Source organism: Struthio camelus, chromosome W (assembly GCF_040807025.1).
Source record: "Struthio camelus isolate bStrCam1 chromosome W, bStrCam1.hap1, whole genome shotgun sequence".
Lineage (NCBI taxonomy): Eukaryota > Metazoa > Chordata > Aves > Struthioniformes > Struthionidae > Struthio > Struthio camelus.
In genome coordinates, this window is record NC_090981.1 from 10,158,936 (window position 1) to 10,178,849 (window position 19,914).

General features: G+C 37.7%; 1 protein-coding gene across 1 annotated transcript in view; it reads left to right on the forward strand.

Moving 5' to 3' along the window:
- Positions 1-660: 660 nt before the first annotated feature.
- Positions 661-19,914, forward strand: part of LOC138064099 (sodium/potassium/calcium exchanger 2-like) — an 89,392-nt gene continuing 70,138 nt past the window's right edge. Inside the window, 1 exon segment of the mRNA XM_068925083.1 lies at positions 661-1,596. Within this exon segment, the coding sequence (XP_068781184.1) occupies positions 661-1,596 (936 nt within the window).

The window sequence follows — 19,914 nt, forward strand, 5'->3', positions numbered from 1 at the left end:
AGTGCCCCAGGAGAAGGAGCCGTGCTCAACAGGGAAATGAGTGCATGTGTTATGTGGACAGGGTTGGTAAGTATTCAAATCTTGGAGAGAGGAGGGGTAGAAGAGAAGGAGCAGGTATTAATTTGTCTATTTGGTGTTGTATGGAATTTGCAGTGTAGAGGACAGCCCAATGAGGTTTATTATTTCTCATTCTACTCATTTATAAATGTGTCAAATGATCGGTACTTTAATCATAAATTGTGTAAATCACAAGTATGGTGCCAATAATACATTCCTTCACTGTTTAATATTTTTATGGCAGTTTGGTGAGCAGCAAATAATTTAAGGTGGAAAGTAAAATATTTCCACTATAATGCTATATCTTGCAGATGAAATATATCTCTCTGGCATCTCCTTAGCACAGGAACTATTTTATTAATCAAGAAGGACTGGACATGACTTGCTAACTGCTATTATCTGCTAGCCATGGATAATCACATGTTGTTATAATATCAATAAACAATTGTTTGTCCTTTTAAGCATGAATGAAGTCTATACTTCCCCTGAAGAATAGAAGTACTTGATTCTGGAAAAGCACTCAAAGCACCTTTTACTTCAAAACTGAATAAAAGCATGAAGGAACAATCCATCTGACTCTCAGCATCCCACAGAGAACATAAAATGGTTCTTTGCAAAAACAATGTTGCTGGTATTTTTCAAGAGTGGTATTTGAAGGAACCACTGTTTGGTTGCAAAAAGCATCAGAACATCAAGAACAAATTGAGACTGACAGGAATAACAAGGCTTCTTGTGAGTATAATGGTCATTAGCACTTTCTTCCTTTCAATTAGTGCCTTTTTGAATATGGAACCATATAGCACAGAGATGGCCAGCAGTCTAGATAGCCAAAAGCTAATACATAGGCATCAAAGAACTCTGCTGGATTTCAAGGAACAGAATCAAAATGGCACTCCAGATTCACCTATTTCTATGAAATATGAAGCTGAGCATTATAACACAACAGAAGATCACACCAAGGGAGAGTACCCAGAAGACCTTTTTTCTCTTGAGGAAAGAAGAAGGGGAGCAGTAATCCTCCATATCATTGGAATGATTTACATGTTCATAGCCTTAGCTATAGTCTGTGATGAGTTCTTTGTTCCTTCCTTGACTGTCATCACTGAAAAGCTGGCCATATCTGATGATGTGGCAGGAGCAACCTTCATGGCTGCTGGTGGCTCAGCCCCAGAACTCTTCACTTCTTTAATAGGAGTCTTTATATCTCACAGTAATGTCGGCATTGGAACAGTAGTGGGATCTGCCGTGTTCAATATCCTGTTTGTTATTGGAATGTGTGCTTTATTTTCTAGAGAGATCTTGAACCTTACCTGGTGGCCGCTCTTTCGAGATGTGTCTTTTTATATCATTGACTTGATCTTGCTAATCATCTTTTTTCTGGATAATTTAATCATGTGGTGGGAAAGCTTAACACTTCTGACAGCATATTTTTGCTATGTGACTTTCATGAAGTTCAATGTTGAAGTAGAAGAATGGATGAAAAGATTTTTAAACAGGAACAAAGTTGAGAAGGTAACAGCAGCAGACTCTAAAGGAAAGGTTGGTCAATTTTATATATATATATATATATAAAATAATGCTCTCATAAATACAGAGTCCTTCTTTATTTTAAGGGCCCCGATGTAATGCAATAAGCAATATGGAAAATTCTGTTTTACTAAAACCTTTTATGTTCAAGTAGTCCAATATAATTTAAAAATTAAAGCATGAGGCAGCTTTCTGGGAAAACAATAGCTTTTAATTCCTGAATAATCCTAATCACAAAGATAGCAAGACAAAAAATATCCCAACAAAACTCCCCAAAACTAAATTTGTTAGCATTTTGCCACACCAATGGCATTTAAGATACAATTGCTTTTTCTTTTTAAGCCTTTAAATTAAGCAGCAACTATAGCTGTGGGGCATCTTTTGACAAATGTTGGCTTTTAAAATACTGTTTCTACATTTTATTTCTCAAAAAAGTAAATGCACTTATTTAAAATACACTTTTGTATATTGTTCTATATTTCTCATCTACTATTTTGATATACAATTTTTTTATGGTTGTAATTAATGTTAATTGATTTAAAAACATCTCTGGAAAAACAGTGATCACAATGGCAAAAGTCTGGGGCCCTTACTTTAAGCAAACTTGTTTTCGTTGTACAATACCTTGCAGTTGAATAAAGTAATAACTGGCCTCATACTTGGCCATGAGTAAAGGAGGGAACGTGTGCACAGTAGTATTCAGTGAACCTTTGGCAGTTACTATAATCTCTCTTAAAGAGATCCTTTCTTAAAACAGGAAGTATTTAAAATAATGTTGAAGTTAAACTCATATATGGATGTAAGCACTATACAATTTTATTAGAAAAGTAAATATTTAATATTGAAATCAAAATGCCTAGTTGCAGTGCCTAGTTTTACATGACAATAAGGTTATTTATTAGGTAATCTTATTCAATAAAGTATCACAGAATTGGTCACCACCTTGTATATTTCTGTAAGAGCCAAAAAACAGTGGTTCAGAATGAAAGCAGTGTATTGGCATATGTATAGACATGTATAAACAGAGAGAGAGTGAGCACCTGTACCTATAGAGAGAGGCTATATCCCTGTGACTGATAGCATATTGATAATTCTGCCCCTATGCAGAACTTTAAAAGAAATATTGATATTTTAGCAGGACAAACAGGTACTTTTAGTTTTAGGATTGGAACCATAAAAAGAAAACATCCATCAAAATAAAAATGGAAATCTCTGCAATTTTTTTAAATATAACCAGGTTAAACACACATACGCTGTTGTAAAGGGAGTAATATTTTCTTTTTCGGTCCATTCATTTTCCAAAATCAGAGTTCCTTATCTCTTTCTTTCTCAACATGTGCATACCAAGTTGTAACAGAAAATAAAAAAGGAAGTTAAATAGCAGCAAAGTATTTGCCTTAATCAATGAACAATTTTTTAAAAGTTGCATTAGTTTGTCTGTTTCTGACTAACATATTATTTCATAGTGCACTGGAAATCCTTTCATAGTCTGTACTAAATGTGTGTATTGACAGGGACTACAGTACCTGAAGCAACTGTAGTTAATCAATTCACTTTTATCTTTTATCTTTATTAATAAATAATATAATCTAATTTATAAATTATTGTAAGGCATATGAATTTATAGCTGGTCATACAAAAATTGTCAATATAAAAAGCAACCGCTTTGAATTATCTAGATTTACCTGTACTTTAGACTAAAGGGTAACATAGGATAAATACATACCATGGTAAGAATCTAATTATTTTCAATTGGATAGAAGAATAAATCATTTACAAATAACATTGAACATTATGAACGTACATTAAAGTACTCTGTATAGATTTCATTTATAAAAGAGATGTTTTGAAGAGCTCACTTTTTTATTGTTTGATGTATTAATTATATTTTCTTAAATGATTCATATTGTGGGTACTCAGAAGTCAAATGGGGAATAAAAATCATAAATTGTCTACTTTTCCTAGAAAAACAAGCTTTGCATCATATTTGTACAAATATATTTTTTATAAATTAACATGAAGTTAATTAAAATGATAAAATTATGTACTCCTAAATCATGGTGTGGGGGGGGGTGGGGGAGAGTTCCTCTATAACTTTTATTGATTTAGATAAGATGTATTTTCTACTTGAGAAAAAACCCTTTAAAAATGCTGTCATGCTGTAAAAACAGAATTTTGAACATTTCTACTAAGATTTTGAAATGATAATTCATTATCAATTCCTTTATTATTCATTTGAACAACATTTAGAAGGATGAATTCATTTTCTAATAATGAAGATATCACAGAATAAGTTCTTCAGAAAGGATTCTACTATAGTTCTGTATTTATTTATTTACCATCAATCTAGCATTAGACAATTGCTTTTTGTTGCTTTTTAAATTTTTTATAAAGCTTTAATGTATGCCTAGGCCTGATGGAAATGTTTAGGAGTTTCACCTTATAAATTTCCTAAAGTAAAAAATAAAATATTTTTTGTAGTTTTTATCTACTACCAGACAGCAAATCTCAGTGCATATGGATGCTTATTCCCTAACCAGTGGGGATTAGAAGTACTGCAGAGGAGGTAGTCCTGGCCTTTGGTGGCAGGGATGCTTCTTTTCCACAGTATTTGCTGTTAGCCTAGATTCCTTCCAGTTGCCAAGAAAGTGCTATGGTGTTCAAAGCAAAATAAAACTGTGTATTAAAATTAGCATATATAGAATGCAAAATTTGTGATCATAACTTTCTAATGCAAAATCACTTTTATTCTTTTTTTTTTTTTCCATTAGGGCACAGAATTGTCAGATAGCTTTTTGAAATCTGTGGATAAGATTGCTTTTAGTGACTTATTTTTTGCAAGAGTGCATAGAAAATTCTATTCTTTCTTTGTGTCAACATTCCTTCTACACATCCAGTAGCTGTTGCTAAACTGAAAAGTGGTCAGCTAAAAAACCCTTCTATCGTATTTAAGACTTTGTGCTGTAACCTGAAAGCAGCTCAACAAAGCTGAGAGATCTAAATTAAGCATCATAAAGCTGGAGAGTTGAAGGGTTAGGTGGCTTAGCAACAAATCTTAGTATCAAAGATTTGGAAAACCTAGTTAGATGAAAAACCTTTGAGATATTAAAATATCTTGTGAAGTTGATTTCAATGCTTTGATTATAACTCTCCTTCAATAAAAGCTAAAAAAAAGTATTATGTTCTAAAGAAGGAAAATATCTCCCATGAAAGAAAAAAAATAGGCCTTATGTATGAAATGATTTATCTGACTAGCCATCATTCTCTGTAAAGGGTATTTATCAGGTTGCCAGAATGCATAGGTGTCTCTAGGTTTCTTTTAGATTCCTCTCCCTCCAAAATTTGGGGAGTATAATTTTTTTTATACTAGCAAACTGAGAATATTCAAACTCAGACTACATTTTGTCATGTAATTTTCTTCAATGTATGAGTTTATCTATACAAATGCTTGGGAATCCAGACAGAGTACTTAAATATGAATTTAAATATGTTCACTAAAACGTATATTTTACTGCACACATTTTTAAGCAAAAAACTGTTTGCATTCTTAAAAAGTATAGGTTGAGAAAGTCTGGTAAATTGATTTTGGCAGCAGTTCAATGAAACTAATGAGAACCGATTGCAAGCTTCTTGCATTAAAGAGACCATGTAGGTCCTGCTGCACCAAATATATTGACAAGGTTCTGTTACAAGTGTGCATAATGTTATTCTATCCCATGTCACTGCTGTAGAAGCCTTGCAGCATGATGGTGGTCTGTTACTGATGAACTCTGCAAATAGTTATGAACAACAAGGATGAAAAAAGGAAGGAGGAAAAATGAAAAGGCAAGGCAGTAGTAGAAGATAATGAAAATGCATAAAGATAAGTATGACAAAGGGAAGAATCAGAGGGGGGCAAGCCTGACAATTTAGGGTGGCACATACAGAACCAAGATGGGTCTCCTGACAACAAATTATGTTGAGTGCTGTGAATGGATGACACTCAGTTTGTTATATAAGTATTAAGGTTTTATGTAGTAATTCTGCACAACAATGGCCTGGATAAATTATTAGAAAGAACCTCTGATACTAATTCATGCCCTCCTTGTTCAGGTGGAGGGACTAAAAAAAGAGAAGGTTGCAACTGAATATAAGGGGCAGGGAGAGGAAAATGGAAATGAAGTCAAGGTAAAAAGTTTAGTTTTTGAAAATAAGATATTTTGACCTTCTGCAGAGCTTTCAATTTCCTCTTAAGCTGACAGTTTCTACTGATGAAAACATATTAAATAAATACTAGATCTTTCTCATGATAGAACATCATGAGAAAAGTTGCATTTCTGTTTTTAAGTACTATTTTTTTCTTTTAAAAAAAGCATGGAGGTTATTTCAGAAAGCCTTGAATCTGATCACCCAGTAAATATCTCAAAACAGTCCTGTTTGACAACTAAGAAAACAGAACATGGGTGGCACAGGGATATTGTGCAATGTCATCTGTTTCACTGAGAGTACCATTCTAGATGAATGGTTTATGGTATATACAAGACAGTTACAATTTTTCTTTATTTACAGAAGATTGCCTTTGAAAAATGAACTATTTTTACCAACAAGACATGGTTTGACATTATTTTATTGCCAATGTTGTTGTTTTAAAAACAAATTAATAGTTTACATGTGCTATTTTAAGATCTATAATTTTCTAAGGTGTTGGTACATTGTAGTAAATGGCACTATTTGCATTTTAAGTGACAGGCAGCTAGAAGTATTTTTAGGTAATTCCCTACTTGTATGCCACAATAGCAATACACACATGTCACTATCACAATGTATGATCTAATATGTAATTGTTTAAGGAAAAACTCCCACGCCATCTGTATGCATGCAGGTAAACTGGAACCTACAAAAGCTCTAAGTTTGTAGCAGCTGCTGTGGCCACCTGAACTGTTACTTGCTCAGGGCTTCTCAACATTGAATCCACAGACCCAATAGCCATAACCTATCTATGAAACCTTTCTTCTCTCTCTCAATGGGAGAAAGATTTTCTGAATTACTGTTTTGTAGTTCATAGGGAGCTCATAATTTCCTTCTACAGCCTTTCTACAATTGGCCAACCTGTGCAAGCACATGTATGTGAATATAGAGCTATGAGAATTTGGGACCTTGCAGTTCAATGCATGAAAAATAGATTTTTTTTCCTACATAGTTGGAACATTTGCATCATCACTGTTACAAGTTCTGGGTTGATTAAGACCTGATCTTTGTGTTGCACTTTATTTGCTTTTATTATCTGAAATACTTTTGTTGAAGTTACTGCTATAGCAGTATAGTGTAATATATGGTGCTACTTAATTTACCCTGAGTACTTAGGATTGTAGATGCAATTTAGGATTATTACTGACATACACAAACCTTGATATTTGATATAAGCACCCATTAGTACAGCAGGGATGATATTATTCTCAGTTTATTTTAGCATCTGTCAATAATTACTTGAGAAGAAAGCAGTGATTTTCACCACTGGATTCTCTTGGTTTTGTATGTATGCCTCTGGATAAGAAGCTAAATGTGACAGCATGAGACTGCAGCACAGATTAAATGCTCCTAAATCTTGGCTACCTGCTAAGATTGATAAGATGACCGGTGATAATTATGCTGGGGAAAAAAAGACTGAAGTTCTGCCACCTTTAATTGACAGGAATGGGACGACACATGGGTCAACATGTGTTTAAAAAAATACATAATTCAAAGGAAGTCAGGTGATGCTTCTTAAAGGCTGCATAATAAAGGCTGTGTAATTTCAAGTGTGGGCAAATGTTGTTAAACATGCTTTATTACTATATTTCTCATGCAATAGCACTGAAAAGCTCCAAACATGATTAAAATCCATTGTGCTAGGTGCTGTACAAAGAGATAGGAAAATACAGTCCCAACTCTGGAAAGTTTACAATTGTTTTTCCTTCTCTCTTGATCATTCCAGTCTCGAGTACTTAGGTCTAGATCTACAACAGGATGAAGGGGGTATGTATGCACACAAGGGCAAACAGGGTACAGGAGAATCTAGGTGGAATTTCAGTATCAAATCCAAAACTGTAGACCTCAAAATGTCTGCTCACTTAGAGATACCTGAAGTTTGAAGGAGCTTCACTTTAAAAGAGGAATATTCTTTGGGTGCCTTAGTTCTACCTCTAGGCATGCTCAGAAATACCTGACTTGAGGCAGAGCAGCATAGTACCTCTCTTCTGCCTAACCTACAAGCTAGACACCCCTCTACTTATTTCCTTCAAGAAGCTCAATCCAGTTCTCCAAGCTTGCCTCCCAGACTAAGCTCTGAACAAAATCCTATGGCTATTACCTTCTTTTCAGCCTCTATAAGCAGAAGAGTGAGTGATAGTGCCCCTCTTTTATATGAGTAGAGCACTATATAGAATGAGTAGAGGATGTGGGAGACCTGTTTTTGATTGAATAAAGGGGGGCACAGCTGACTTCCCTTCTTCTGGCCATGTTTTAAAAGACAATATTGTGCTCTACATGTTTTAAAGGAAGGACATAGGTAACTTGGGTGGAGGGTAGTGTTTATTGAGGTATCAAAGGCACTAGAATAGGGTGGAATTTAAGACACTCATCTTTAACATTTCCTTTGGGCAGGCATAGGTTGCTGATTTTTTTGTGAATGCCATTCTGAGGGTTCTAGCTCCCAGGCACTCTCTAGGGAGCCTAGGCTGTAAATCATGACTCTGGAAATCACTGCCAGGGCCAGATCTAAAAAACTGAGTTTTATAATGTGCTTCTGTCCCTTTAATGATCTAGGCTTTCACTTTTTTTATTTGCAGTAGCTGTTCCATCACTAACTGTGGAGGTAAAGGAACAGCTGCTTTTGTAACTGTAGAATAAGGTTATAAACAATTTGAATACAATACTATATATAATATGCTCATACTAAAGAGAGCCTTATAACTAAATGCCTTAAAAGGGAAGAAGCATAATGTTATTTTTAAAAAAAGATGAATTTCTGTATTCTACTGCTGTTCATTGAAAGCCAGTCTTTTTAACCATAGGAATTAGAGACCTTCTGTGTAGAAAATGTTTTATAGGGTTAACTCTAAAGCAAACAGTTTGGGCTCCTAATCTCTTTTGTTTCAGGGTGGACATGTGAATATTTTATGAACGTGATGCAAGGCAATGAGATTTGGACTTTTATTAACTTTATACCTCTTAGGTACAGACAAATATATAAACCTAGGTAGTGACTTATTTTAATCAGTCTTAATGTTTATGATTTTAAAAGATTAATGAGATTAATGAATATTAAAAGCATTTTATACATGAGATGTATTATGGATGGTAGGATGTGTTATGGATGGGTATAAGCAAACAGTTAATCTGCGGGAATCTATAAGAATTGATTAACCATTTATTAAGGCATCTCTTATCCATTTAGCAACATTTTGTTCCTACTTACAAATGGAACTTTAATATAAATGATATGACTTCTTAACTTCTCCACAGTCATATACTACATTTTACCTAACCTGTGAACTATGCACTAATCTAGTGTGCTAAGTCCTCTTTCTGTAAATAAAGGCTATTTCAACCTTAATTGAAGCCTTGCTTCTGTGTAGTTGAGCCAGGTCTTACTTAAATACAGCTTTTTATTGTTTAACTTAATAGCTGAATATATTAATCTAAATAGCAGTAAGTGTGCCATTGGCCCAGTCTAGAGATTCAAATGCTTCTTTGGAACTGGTAGCATATTAAAGCCTATCAAGTGAAAGTGTAGAAAATCAGATAATTTAAATAAATTTTTAATGTACAAATTGACTATAATGCATTATATGGTGAAATGAACATGACCTTGAAAAAGGGTGCCTATTGCTGTGGTTTCAACCAGACACCCTGACTTAGGAATCTTCTGCCCTTGAATGCACAGATTCCTGCATGTTAAGTAGCTCCCTTCAAAAATTCTTAGCTTCCTTTATCAGGACAAACTAAATGCATGATTGTATGTAGAGGCACATTACAAAAGTTTGAAAATTTGAGCCATCAATGACAATTCTTTGTTATAAAATGCTCCTGACTTGAAATGCTTCTTCAGTTGTAACACAGCCACAGAATATTCTATTATTATGTTAACAAAGTCCTGAGATCATAATCAGGCCCTCATTGTGCTAGGTGCTAGACAATTATATGAAATCACAGTTTTTGCCCTTGAAGAAAACAAATGCCACACAAAGTACTTGGAAAGAAGAATATGATTGAATCTATATAATTTTAATGTGCAGTTATTCATGTTTATTCTTCAATATAGCTAGAGTACCATCTGTCTTTTTGCCCATCAACTGAACTGTCACTGAGTTGATTATTCATTCAACACAAAGGTAGATATACAGGAAACATTTGAAGGAATTGGCTTGCTTTGCTATACGATCCAGCAATAGAGCCTAGCAAATATCAATCAAGAATTCATTTAATAAAAGTCAGCAACTTTTGTATAATAGGACCTAAATCAAAACTGTGGTGTTGATCCTCTATTTTATTTTTCACAAAAGTAGCCAAACAGGATGATTTGAGTTTTGTTTTGTTGTGAATGTGTGCGCTAAATTTTTGTAATTGTATTATTATGTGCAAGTCACAGTATCACAGTCAAATTGAAAGGTCCTTAGAACAGCTTTAGGAGTCACTGCTGGTTCCATTAGTTCTATTTCACAGGAAAAACATTGTGGTATATTATCACACATTACATTAATTTTACAGGCAGTATCTGTTACTTTGGGGAAATAGAGTCACCACTTGCATGTGATTGAAGTTGTGTGTTGGCTTGTGTTTGTTCCTATCTGAGAATGGGAAATGAAAAAAATGGAAATCTTGGAAAAATAACCATTGCGTTATTGGTAGTAGAATTGAGCCTTATGTCTTAGGAAAGCAATGAGAGTTATCCTTTGATTGTGTTTGGTTCTAGAGCAGGTAGAGGATTCAGAGCTCATGTTGCCTCCAAAGCAGCTTTATGTAGCTGTGTATCCCCTGCCCTGCCTGAATCAGCTGTGGCTGAATGTTGACTTATGGCAATTTTACTGTCTCTATCTGAGGCAATTTTATTCATGCAGTTAAAAGAATAATTACTGTTCAGTTATTGTATTTTGCAATATTCTGTTAGTATTCCACTATTCTCCATATTGTTAAAGGTATATGCATTTAAATAGATAGCCATAAATAGCAATGACCGTGGATTTTTTTTTTAAGGCAAGATGTGTAAGAATAGGCTTAAAAGACATATGCTCGATGGCATTAACAGCTCTACAAGGTGCCGATACTTCAAGAAAAAAATAGAATGATGCAAAATATATCAGGGAATTTGTACTGCAGCCTCCACTGACAACTTAATCATAAATTATGTTCAGGAATTAATCCTGCTTTATCACTTCTTAACTGCTTACTGCTGTGAGACTAGCCTAAAGTAAATGGTATTACCACCAGTGACATTTATTGCATAACCATCTACTGCTAACATTTCACCCTCTCACATTGCTGTAAAACAGCTCTAGCAGATGTAGAATGCTAGAGGAAAATGCATGTCCACTGTCAGAACTCATATTTGGTGACTTATAGGGTGCGATTCAAGACCTGTCTACTTATATAGGCTTTTGCTTGAGGAAGTGTCTAGGAGGGGGTTGAGACTTTCTGGGTTGGTAAGGATTGGAGATATGAGTCTGAAATTTCTCTTGATATTAACCAAATGGTAATTTATTGTTTAATTAACTTACTGTGTAAGCTCTTAAAGATCAAATAATAAATCAAATCCTCCTTCTGGCTCAATTATCAAGTTATCATTTAGTTAAAATTTATGACAAATTTTTGTTTGAATGGAAAAAGATAAACAGATTATTTTAGAACTCTAGAACTGCTGTGGCCATGGGTAGGGAGAAAAAAGTTAGAAATAATTCATATTATTGAGTTATTTATGCATTATTAAAACAATCATCTAAAGTAATTTGAAAGTATAATGTTGTCCAGTAGCTAATTCATGTATTTATGTAATATTATTGCTATTAAAATATTCCTCTTATTATTTATTATACTCATATGCTGTGTTTTGTTTTAATTTAAGATGTTTATAGATGGAGGCATATCAGTGATAATGTATGTTTGAATAGCATGTAACACACTGAAGCTTTCATCTCGGCTGGATCTTTAAATGCTACAGTGATGTAAATAATAATTATGAAAATACTCTGAAAAGCTTGGATTAAAGAGAAATTATTCTTTCCTCTCTATACTGAATACCATGAAAAAGTCTCTGTTGAAAATTAAACTCTCCAGTTCAATATGAATTTATGACACATGCATCCTTGGAATGGGCACAGCAAAGTCAGTTTCTCCCTGGAAGTCACACAATGTCAGAGTCAGGATGTGAATTTAAAATATTGCTTTCTTTACTTAGAGCATCCACACAAGTAATAAATGTCTCTATAAGCAAGGGAATATGAAAATAACCAAACTCATTCAAAAAATGTCTTCAAATATAAATCTAATTTTTACAGGTGTTTTCATTATTTGAAAAGACTTACTGAATAATTTGGAGAATATTCTTTGTCTGTAGCTTGCTTGCAAGAAATTCATTAACATTAATCATTATGTAATTTATATTTTTTAGCCTGAAAATGCCATATTAAAGACCAGAGGAAGTAAATGTTGATGCATAATCTCACACACAGCCATATGCAAAAAATATGGACTCCCATCTTAAAATAGTATATAACAACAATAAGCACAGTAACAGGCATGGACTGAATTACAAACTCTTGGTTTAGTTTTGGATTTAAGGGTCTAGATGTGGTTCTCTCTTTCATTTAATCTTCTTAGAAACCAGTGGCTTTCAAGCCTGGTAGAAGGTTTTACAGTGAGTTGTAGGAAGCTTTATTTCTGCTTGCTTGATTGGTTTACTGCCTGCAAGAAAATCAATGGGCAGCATATTGAATGCAAAATAATCTTGACACAAGGTAGCAGGCATGGCATCTCAGAGAAAGGTGGTAGATATGGCAGTGATGAGGCTTGGTGGGGACTAGCAAATAAATCTACTCCTGTATAGGAGGCTTTAATTTAGTGAGATACCATTTTAAAGCACCACTAAGCTTGGTAGTAGCAGTTTTGGCCATAGTTTTAAATCTTAATGTCTTTTCTGTTTAAGAACTCTTCCCATGATTAACACCATTGTCCTGTAAAAATATTAGGGGAAAAAGTACAATTATACTTAAATAAAACATTGACTGGGGTTTTTTATCACCATGAGAAAATGGGATTTTTGTGAGGGAAAAGGAGCTAAGTTACTATTACATACTGAATGCAAAGTAGGTTTGGCGCTGATGGCAAGTTTTGCTGTTGATGGAAGTGAAATTAAGCTCAAACGTCAGGACATAGAAAAATGTGGTTCTGCTTCTCCCCTGATTCCTCTGTGTCATTTGCAATTACTTTTGGGCTGAGAACAAGGAAAAAGGGCTTTATCGGTTTTATGTGCCCATGGACTTAAACTGGAAAAGGGCATTCAGTGCCTCACAGCTTAATCAGTTCCATTGCACTAGTCATTTTTGGATTATTGACTGATCTCAAAATAATTATATTGTTGGTGGAGCAATAACAATCTAGTCCTTAAATGATAAATCCCTAAGATTTAGAATGAACTGTTTTCCTTTGTCTTGCTCTCTTGTGTCTATTTTGAGAGAAAAAAAAGCATAATTTTAAAACAGAGAATTATTAGCAGCCAGGAAATGATATTTTGGGAGAAAAGGATATGTTCTGAGAAATAAAATACTATTAAGGGGAACCTACTATTTCTTATTTTTGCTTTCAAAGTGGTGCAAACTAATATTTGATAAAGTGAACATGCAAGGTCTTTTTCTTAAATGCAGTCATTATATCATGACATTATAAATTATACATTTATGTTGCTTTCTAGAATAATAACATGGAAAATTACATTCAAATTTTAGATGTGGTTCCTAGTTTTCCTAGGTTATCTCTGGTCAGTGTAAAGAAGTAGGCACTTTTAAAGGGTGACTCTAATTTTAATTATGAGGATTAATCCTCTGATGGCCTAAAATTTGGCAAAATTATTCTGGACCATCATTTACAGTAATAAATCAGTAAAGCCTGAAATGTCACCTGTGTGTTTTTTGTTTTAATAACCTGAATTGGTATCATGGTGCCAACTCCTTTACTATCTGAAGTTGCATCAGTTTATGATTTCATTTTGCATAGGATAACCATCAGGATGGCAGTGATGCAAAATTATTGTTTTTCATTGCCACTAAGCAAATTTAAAAATGCTTACTTAGGTGTGAGTCAAGCCTGTGAAAATTGTATTTGCTTCCTTGATATTTTGGTCAGTATGTAAATACCACATGTGATCCCACAGAGCTGCATGTGGCAAATAAGCTATTAACCTAGTCTCACTTATACATTGAAAGTAAGACACACTACAGCTGTGGAGACTGTTAACATATATGATTCATAGTAGATTTGTCTGAATTTTTTTTTATAAGCTAAGGTATAATTTTAGCTTTCAGAGAATTACAGTATTGGTTGGATCAACAGTTTGGTGCTTTTTATTAGCCTTTAATGAAGAAGACTGAGAATTTACAAAGATTGAATTAAATTGTATACAATCCTAAAATAACAGGGGAACCCTTTTTAGCAGGATTCTGCAACTCCAGCCTCCAAAGGAAAAACAAGCAGTTAATTATGAAAATTCAGACTACATTGGTTTTGGTCCATCTGTTTTTCATTGCCTTTGCAATTTTGTTCTCCACAATTAATTGCTGATTGTTGTTTTCAAATATTTTATAGTATAGTGAGGGCATAGAGCCTGCCACGAAGAAGCATATGTGCTCACTGTCCCTTAACAAAAGAAAATCTGGTTACAGTCATGGCTCATTCAGACTTGCTAGATGAGTTTGGGCAAGTCATTTCATTCACTGTGTTTCAGATCCCCTCAGATTTATAAAATGGTATGCCTACCTCATTCATATGGGAAAAACACTTTAATGTCCTTGGATGTAACACCAATTAAAATCATCAATGTTACAAGCTCATGTGAGATATAAATATGGTCATTCTGAGTGTGGGGGAGGGGTGGAGAGGGCCAGAAAACACCGAGACTTAGCTGGAATCACCTGACCTGTTCTAGGGCCTGTCATAAGAGCAACAGGTTTTTGGGTGAGGAGCTTTGACTTACCTGGTTTCCTAAAAATCTTGAAAATTCAGTTCTGATGTGTTGTTTCATTTTCCTAAAGTGCTGGCCAAGAAACTTTCTGGCAGCCTGCACAAGATTACATAGCAAATTGCTTTTTGGTACAGGGGAAGGATGAGAGTGTAGTCCTTCCATTCCATATTTCAGCCAGGGATTGTGTTGCAGAGAGATGACCAGTTGCTTTCTGTTTGCAGGTGCTCTGTGATAGATGGATAACAGCATCCATTGGTTTTGGATAGGTGCAGAATGCTAAAAGAAATTTATCTGTTTGCAACAAAGTCTGTTAAAAAAAAAAGGGAAGAAAAAAGTGATCATAAAGAGTTCTTTGGTACAAAACAATGTAAAAACAAAAGCAGGACTTTCTAACTTGGTGGCATCATCTACCTTTGCTAACTTCCCACTTCAAAAGGGATCTATCTTGCCCAATTTTAACACCGTAACAAGCAGGTCTCTACTGGGAATGCGGTTTTTCTAGGATCCCTCCATACTTGAGAGGGACAGAACTACTACCACAGTGCGATTCAGAGATTAGAATCACCTCTATCTTTCCATTTTCCAGAGGAGTCTGAAGGACCTAACTTCTGACATAAGCATCTTAGGTGCAAGAAATTAGATGGGATGAATGTGAACCTCAGAGTTCAGCAAAACTTCCCATTTCTGTAAATGCTCTCATTTACCCTGTTTTTTTTTTAATAAGTACTGAAGTGATAATGAAATAAAATATTGTGGTACTGAACAGCTTGTAGAGAAGTTAGTCTTTTTGATTTAAAAAGAAACTATAGAATGATATATCATTTTTCCGATAAATTCTACAGGTTTATAGACATACTTTTATAGGTTGTTTTAATACTTAGTTTATAGGATTTTTCCTAAAGAGAGATAATTTTTCGAGGTGAAGTTTAAAAGACTGAGAAAGGAGTACAAATTGTTTCTTCAAGTATGTGTATTTTTTACACCTGAGAAAACCTTGTTTGGTTGCAATTGGCAATTATATCTGTATTGATGAATTTTATTTTTGGTAAAATATAGCACCATTTTCTGTGAGGAATTCTACAGTCTTATTCACTCTGGATCCAAAATAAGGTTTTAGCATACACAAAGTCATATGTTCAATGGGTAAATTTATCACTTGCAAAATGATTAGTTACATAAAAGAAAGACATATTTAAGAGCTGTTTTTCTTGTGAGTGGTCTGTCTGTGTTAATTTCCAGCAGGAAAAAAGGCAGTGCTGCCCTGGAATTGTGACAGACTATCTGTTGGTAACTGTGGTAGTTACATTTGCATAATGTAGAACAAGAACAGCATGCAGCCTTTAGAGCTTGCGGCTGACAGAAACGTCTGATGGCCTTGCAAAAACACTCTCTATCACCTTTGAAAAGTCATGGCGATCAGGGGAGGTCGCTGATGACTGGAGAAAGGCAAATGTTGCACCCATCTTAAAAGAAAGCCAAAATGCCAACCCAGAGGACTACAGGCCTGTCAGCCTCACTTCAGTCCCTTGGTAAATGATGGAGTGAGTCTTCTTGAAACACATTTCTGGACATATGAAGGAGAAGAAGGTGAGTGGGAACAGTCAGCATGGATTCACCAAGGGTAAATCACGCCTGACCAAACTGATTGCCTTCTATGATAAAATGACTAGATTTGTGAACAGTGTCAGGGAGTAGTGAGGGCTAGCTGCTCTGCAAGGGAAGAGGAAACAGAAGTACAGTGCAATAACAAGGCAGGCACCAGCAGTGACCTCACCAACCAGGAGCCAGGATGCTGAGTCAGCATGTCCAGGTCAGGATCAGGGCCAGAGACAGTGATCAGGGTCAGCCTCAGTCCAGTCACCAGGCAGGTCTGTAGTGATGAGGCAGGCCCGAGCTCAAGCCAGAAAGCTGAGCCAGTGGGTCCAGGTCAGACTCAGGGAGGTAGGAGACCAGGTGCAGACACAGCTGCTGCACAGCTGTGATGTAGCACAGGTGGAGCCAGCAGTGCAGCCTCAGCTTAAAAGCAGCTCCCAAGGGCAAGGAGGGGCAGGGCCTTGCTTCTAGCTTGCTTCACAACAGCTCTTAGCAGTGAGGGAGCTGACCCTGGGCTCAGCCACCTAAATTCTTTCACTTAGCCAACTACACTCCTAGAAGTGGGGATGCGCTCCGGGCCATGACAGCATCCCCCACTCTCAACAAGTGTGTCCCCACACATTACAAAGGTATGGGTTTGGAGGGGTACCTATTGTGAAATCACAGAATCAAAGAACAGCTGTGATTGGAAGGGACCTTTAGAGATCATCTAGTCCAATCCCCCTGCTCAAGTGGGGTCCCCTAGAGCAGGCTCCCCAAGATCACGTCCAGACGGCTTTTGAATATCTCCAAGGAAGGAGACTCCACAACCTCTCTGGGCAGCCTGGTCCAGTGCTCTGTCACCTTCACAGCAAAAAAGCTTTTCCTTAGATTCAGATGGAACTGCCTGTGTTTCAGTTTGTGCCCATTGCCTCTCGTCCTGTCACTGGGCACCACTGAAGAGTCTGCTCTCATCCTCTTTATGCCCTCCCTTCAAATACTTATACACATTGATGAGATCCCCCCGAGCCTTCCCTTCTCCAGGCTGAACAGTCCCAGCTCTCTGACTTTCCTCAGATGACAGATGCTCTGCAAGACTTGCCACTTCACTGCAAAGAAGGCATTCAGTATCTCAGCCTTTTCTGTGTCCTTTGTCACCAGGGCCCCTGCGCCATTCAGTAGTGGGCCCACATTTCCCCTTGTCTTCCTTTTGTTACTGATGTATTTATAGAAGCCCTTCTTGTTGTCCTTGACATCCCTCGCCAGATTAAACTCCAGATGGGCCTTGGCCTTCCTAGCCCCGTCCTTGCATACTCATACAATGTCCCTATGTTCCTCTCAGGTTACCTGTCTATGGTTACCTTCCACTTTCTGTATTCTTCCTTTTTATGTCTGAGTTTTGCCAGGAGCTCCTTGTTCATCCATGCAGGTCTCCTGCCACCTTTGCTTGATTTCCTGCTCATTGGGATGGACCATTCTTGAGTTTGGAGGCGGTCATCCTTGAATATCAACCAGCTCTCCTGGACCCCTCTTCCTTCTAGGACCCTCTGCCATGGAATTCTTCCAAGAAGGTTCCTGAAGAGGCCAAAGTCTGCTCTCCTGACGTCCAGGGTTGTCATCCTGCTTTTTGCCCTGCTTCCTCCTCGCAGGATCCTCAACTCCACCATTTCATGGTCACTGCAGCCAAGGCTGCCCTTGACTTTCACACCCCCAACTTGCCCTTCCTTGTTTGTAAGTACAAGGTTCAGCAGAGCACCACTCCTCGTTGGCTCCTCCATCACCTGTATCAGGAAGTTGTCATTGATGCTCTGCAGGAACCTCCTGGATTGCTTGTGCCCTGCTATGTATGTTCCTTCCTAGTTAGCACATTGATCAGATCCCCCCTCAGTCTTCTCTTCTCCAGGCTGAACAGGCCCAGCTCTCTCAGCCTTTCCTCACATGAGAGATGCTCCAGTCCCCTAATCATCTTTGCAGCCCTCCGCTGGACTCTCTCCAGGAGTGCCATGCCTCTCTTGTACTGGGGAGCCCAGAACTGGACACAGCACTCCAGGTGAGGCCTCACCAGGGCTGAGTAGAGGGGCAGGATCACCTCCCTCGACCTGCTGGCAACACTCGGCCTAATGCACCCCAGGATACCCTTGGCCTTCTTGGCCACAAGGGCACACTGCTGGCTCATGTTTAACTTGTTGTCCACCAGCACTCCCAGGTCCTTCTCTGCAGAGCTGCTTTCCAGCAGGTCAGCCCCCAGCCTGTACTGGTGCATGGGGTTATTCCTCCCTAGGGGCAGGACCCTGCACTTGCCTTTGTTGAACTCCATGAGGTTCCTCTCCGCCCAGCTCTCCAGCCTGTCCAGGTCCCTCTGAATGGCAGCACAGCCTTCTGGTGTGTCAGCCACTCCTCCCAGTTTAGTATCATCAGCAAACTTGCTGAGGGTGCACTCTGTCCCTTCCTCCAGGTCATCGATGAATACATTGAACAAGACTGGACCCAGGACTGACCCCTGGGGGACACCGCAAACTACAGGCCTCCAACTAGACTCTGCGCCATTCACCACAACCCTCTGAGCTCTGCCATCCAGCCGGGTCTCAATCCACCTCACTGTCCACTCATCCAACCCACACTTCCTGAGTTTACCTAGGAGGATGTGATGGGAGACAGTGTCAAAAGCCTTGCTGAAGTCCAGGGAGACAACATCCACTGCTCTCCCTTCATCTCCCCAGCCCGTCATTCCATCATGGAAGGCTATCAGATTGGTCAAGCATGATTTCCCTTTGGTGAATCCATGCTGACTACTCCTGATCACCTTCTTGTCCTCCAGATGCTTAGTGATGACCTCCAGGAGGAGCTGTTCCATCGCCTTTCCAGGGATGGAGGTGAGGCTGACAGGCCTGTAGTTTCCTGGCTCCTCCTTCTTGCCCTTTTTGAAGATTGGGGTGACATTGGCTTTCTTCCAGTCCTCAGGCACCTCTCCTGTTCTCCAGGACCTTTCCAAGATGATGGAGAGTGGCCTAGCAAGAACATACGCCAGCTCCCTCAGCACTCGTGGGTGCATCCCATCAGGGCCCATGGACTTGCGGGTGTCAAGTTTGCCTAAATGATCTCTAACCCAATCCTCCTCAACCAAGGGAGAGTCTTCCTTTCTCCAGCCTTCCTCTCTTGTCCCCAGGGTCTGGAATCCTGAGGGCTGGCCTTAGCAGTGAAGACTGAAGCAAAGAAGGCATTCAATAACTCTGCCTTCTCTGTATCCTTCGTCACCAGGGAACCCGCCCCATTTAGTAGTGGGCCCACATTTTCCCTAGTCTTCCTTTTGCTACTGATGTATTTGAAGAATCCCTTCTTGTTGTCCTTGACATCCCTTGCCAGATTTAATTCCAAATGGGCCTTAGCCTTCCTCGTCGCATCCCTGCACACTCTGACAACGTCCCTATATTCCTCCCAAGTGGCCTGTCCCCTTTTCCACATTCTGTATACCTCCTCCTTCTGTTTGAGTTTTGCCAGGAGTTCCTTGCTCATCCATGCAGGTCTCCTGCTCGCTTTACTTACCTTCTTACTCAGAGGGATGCACTGAT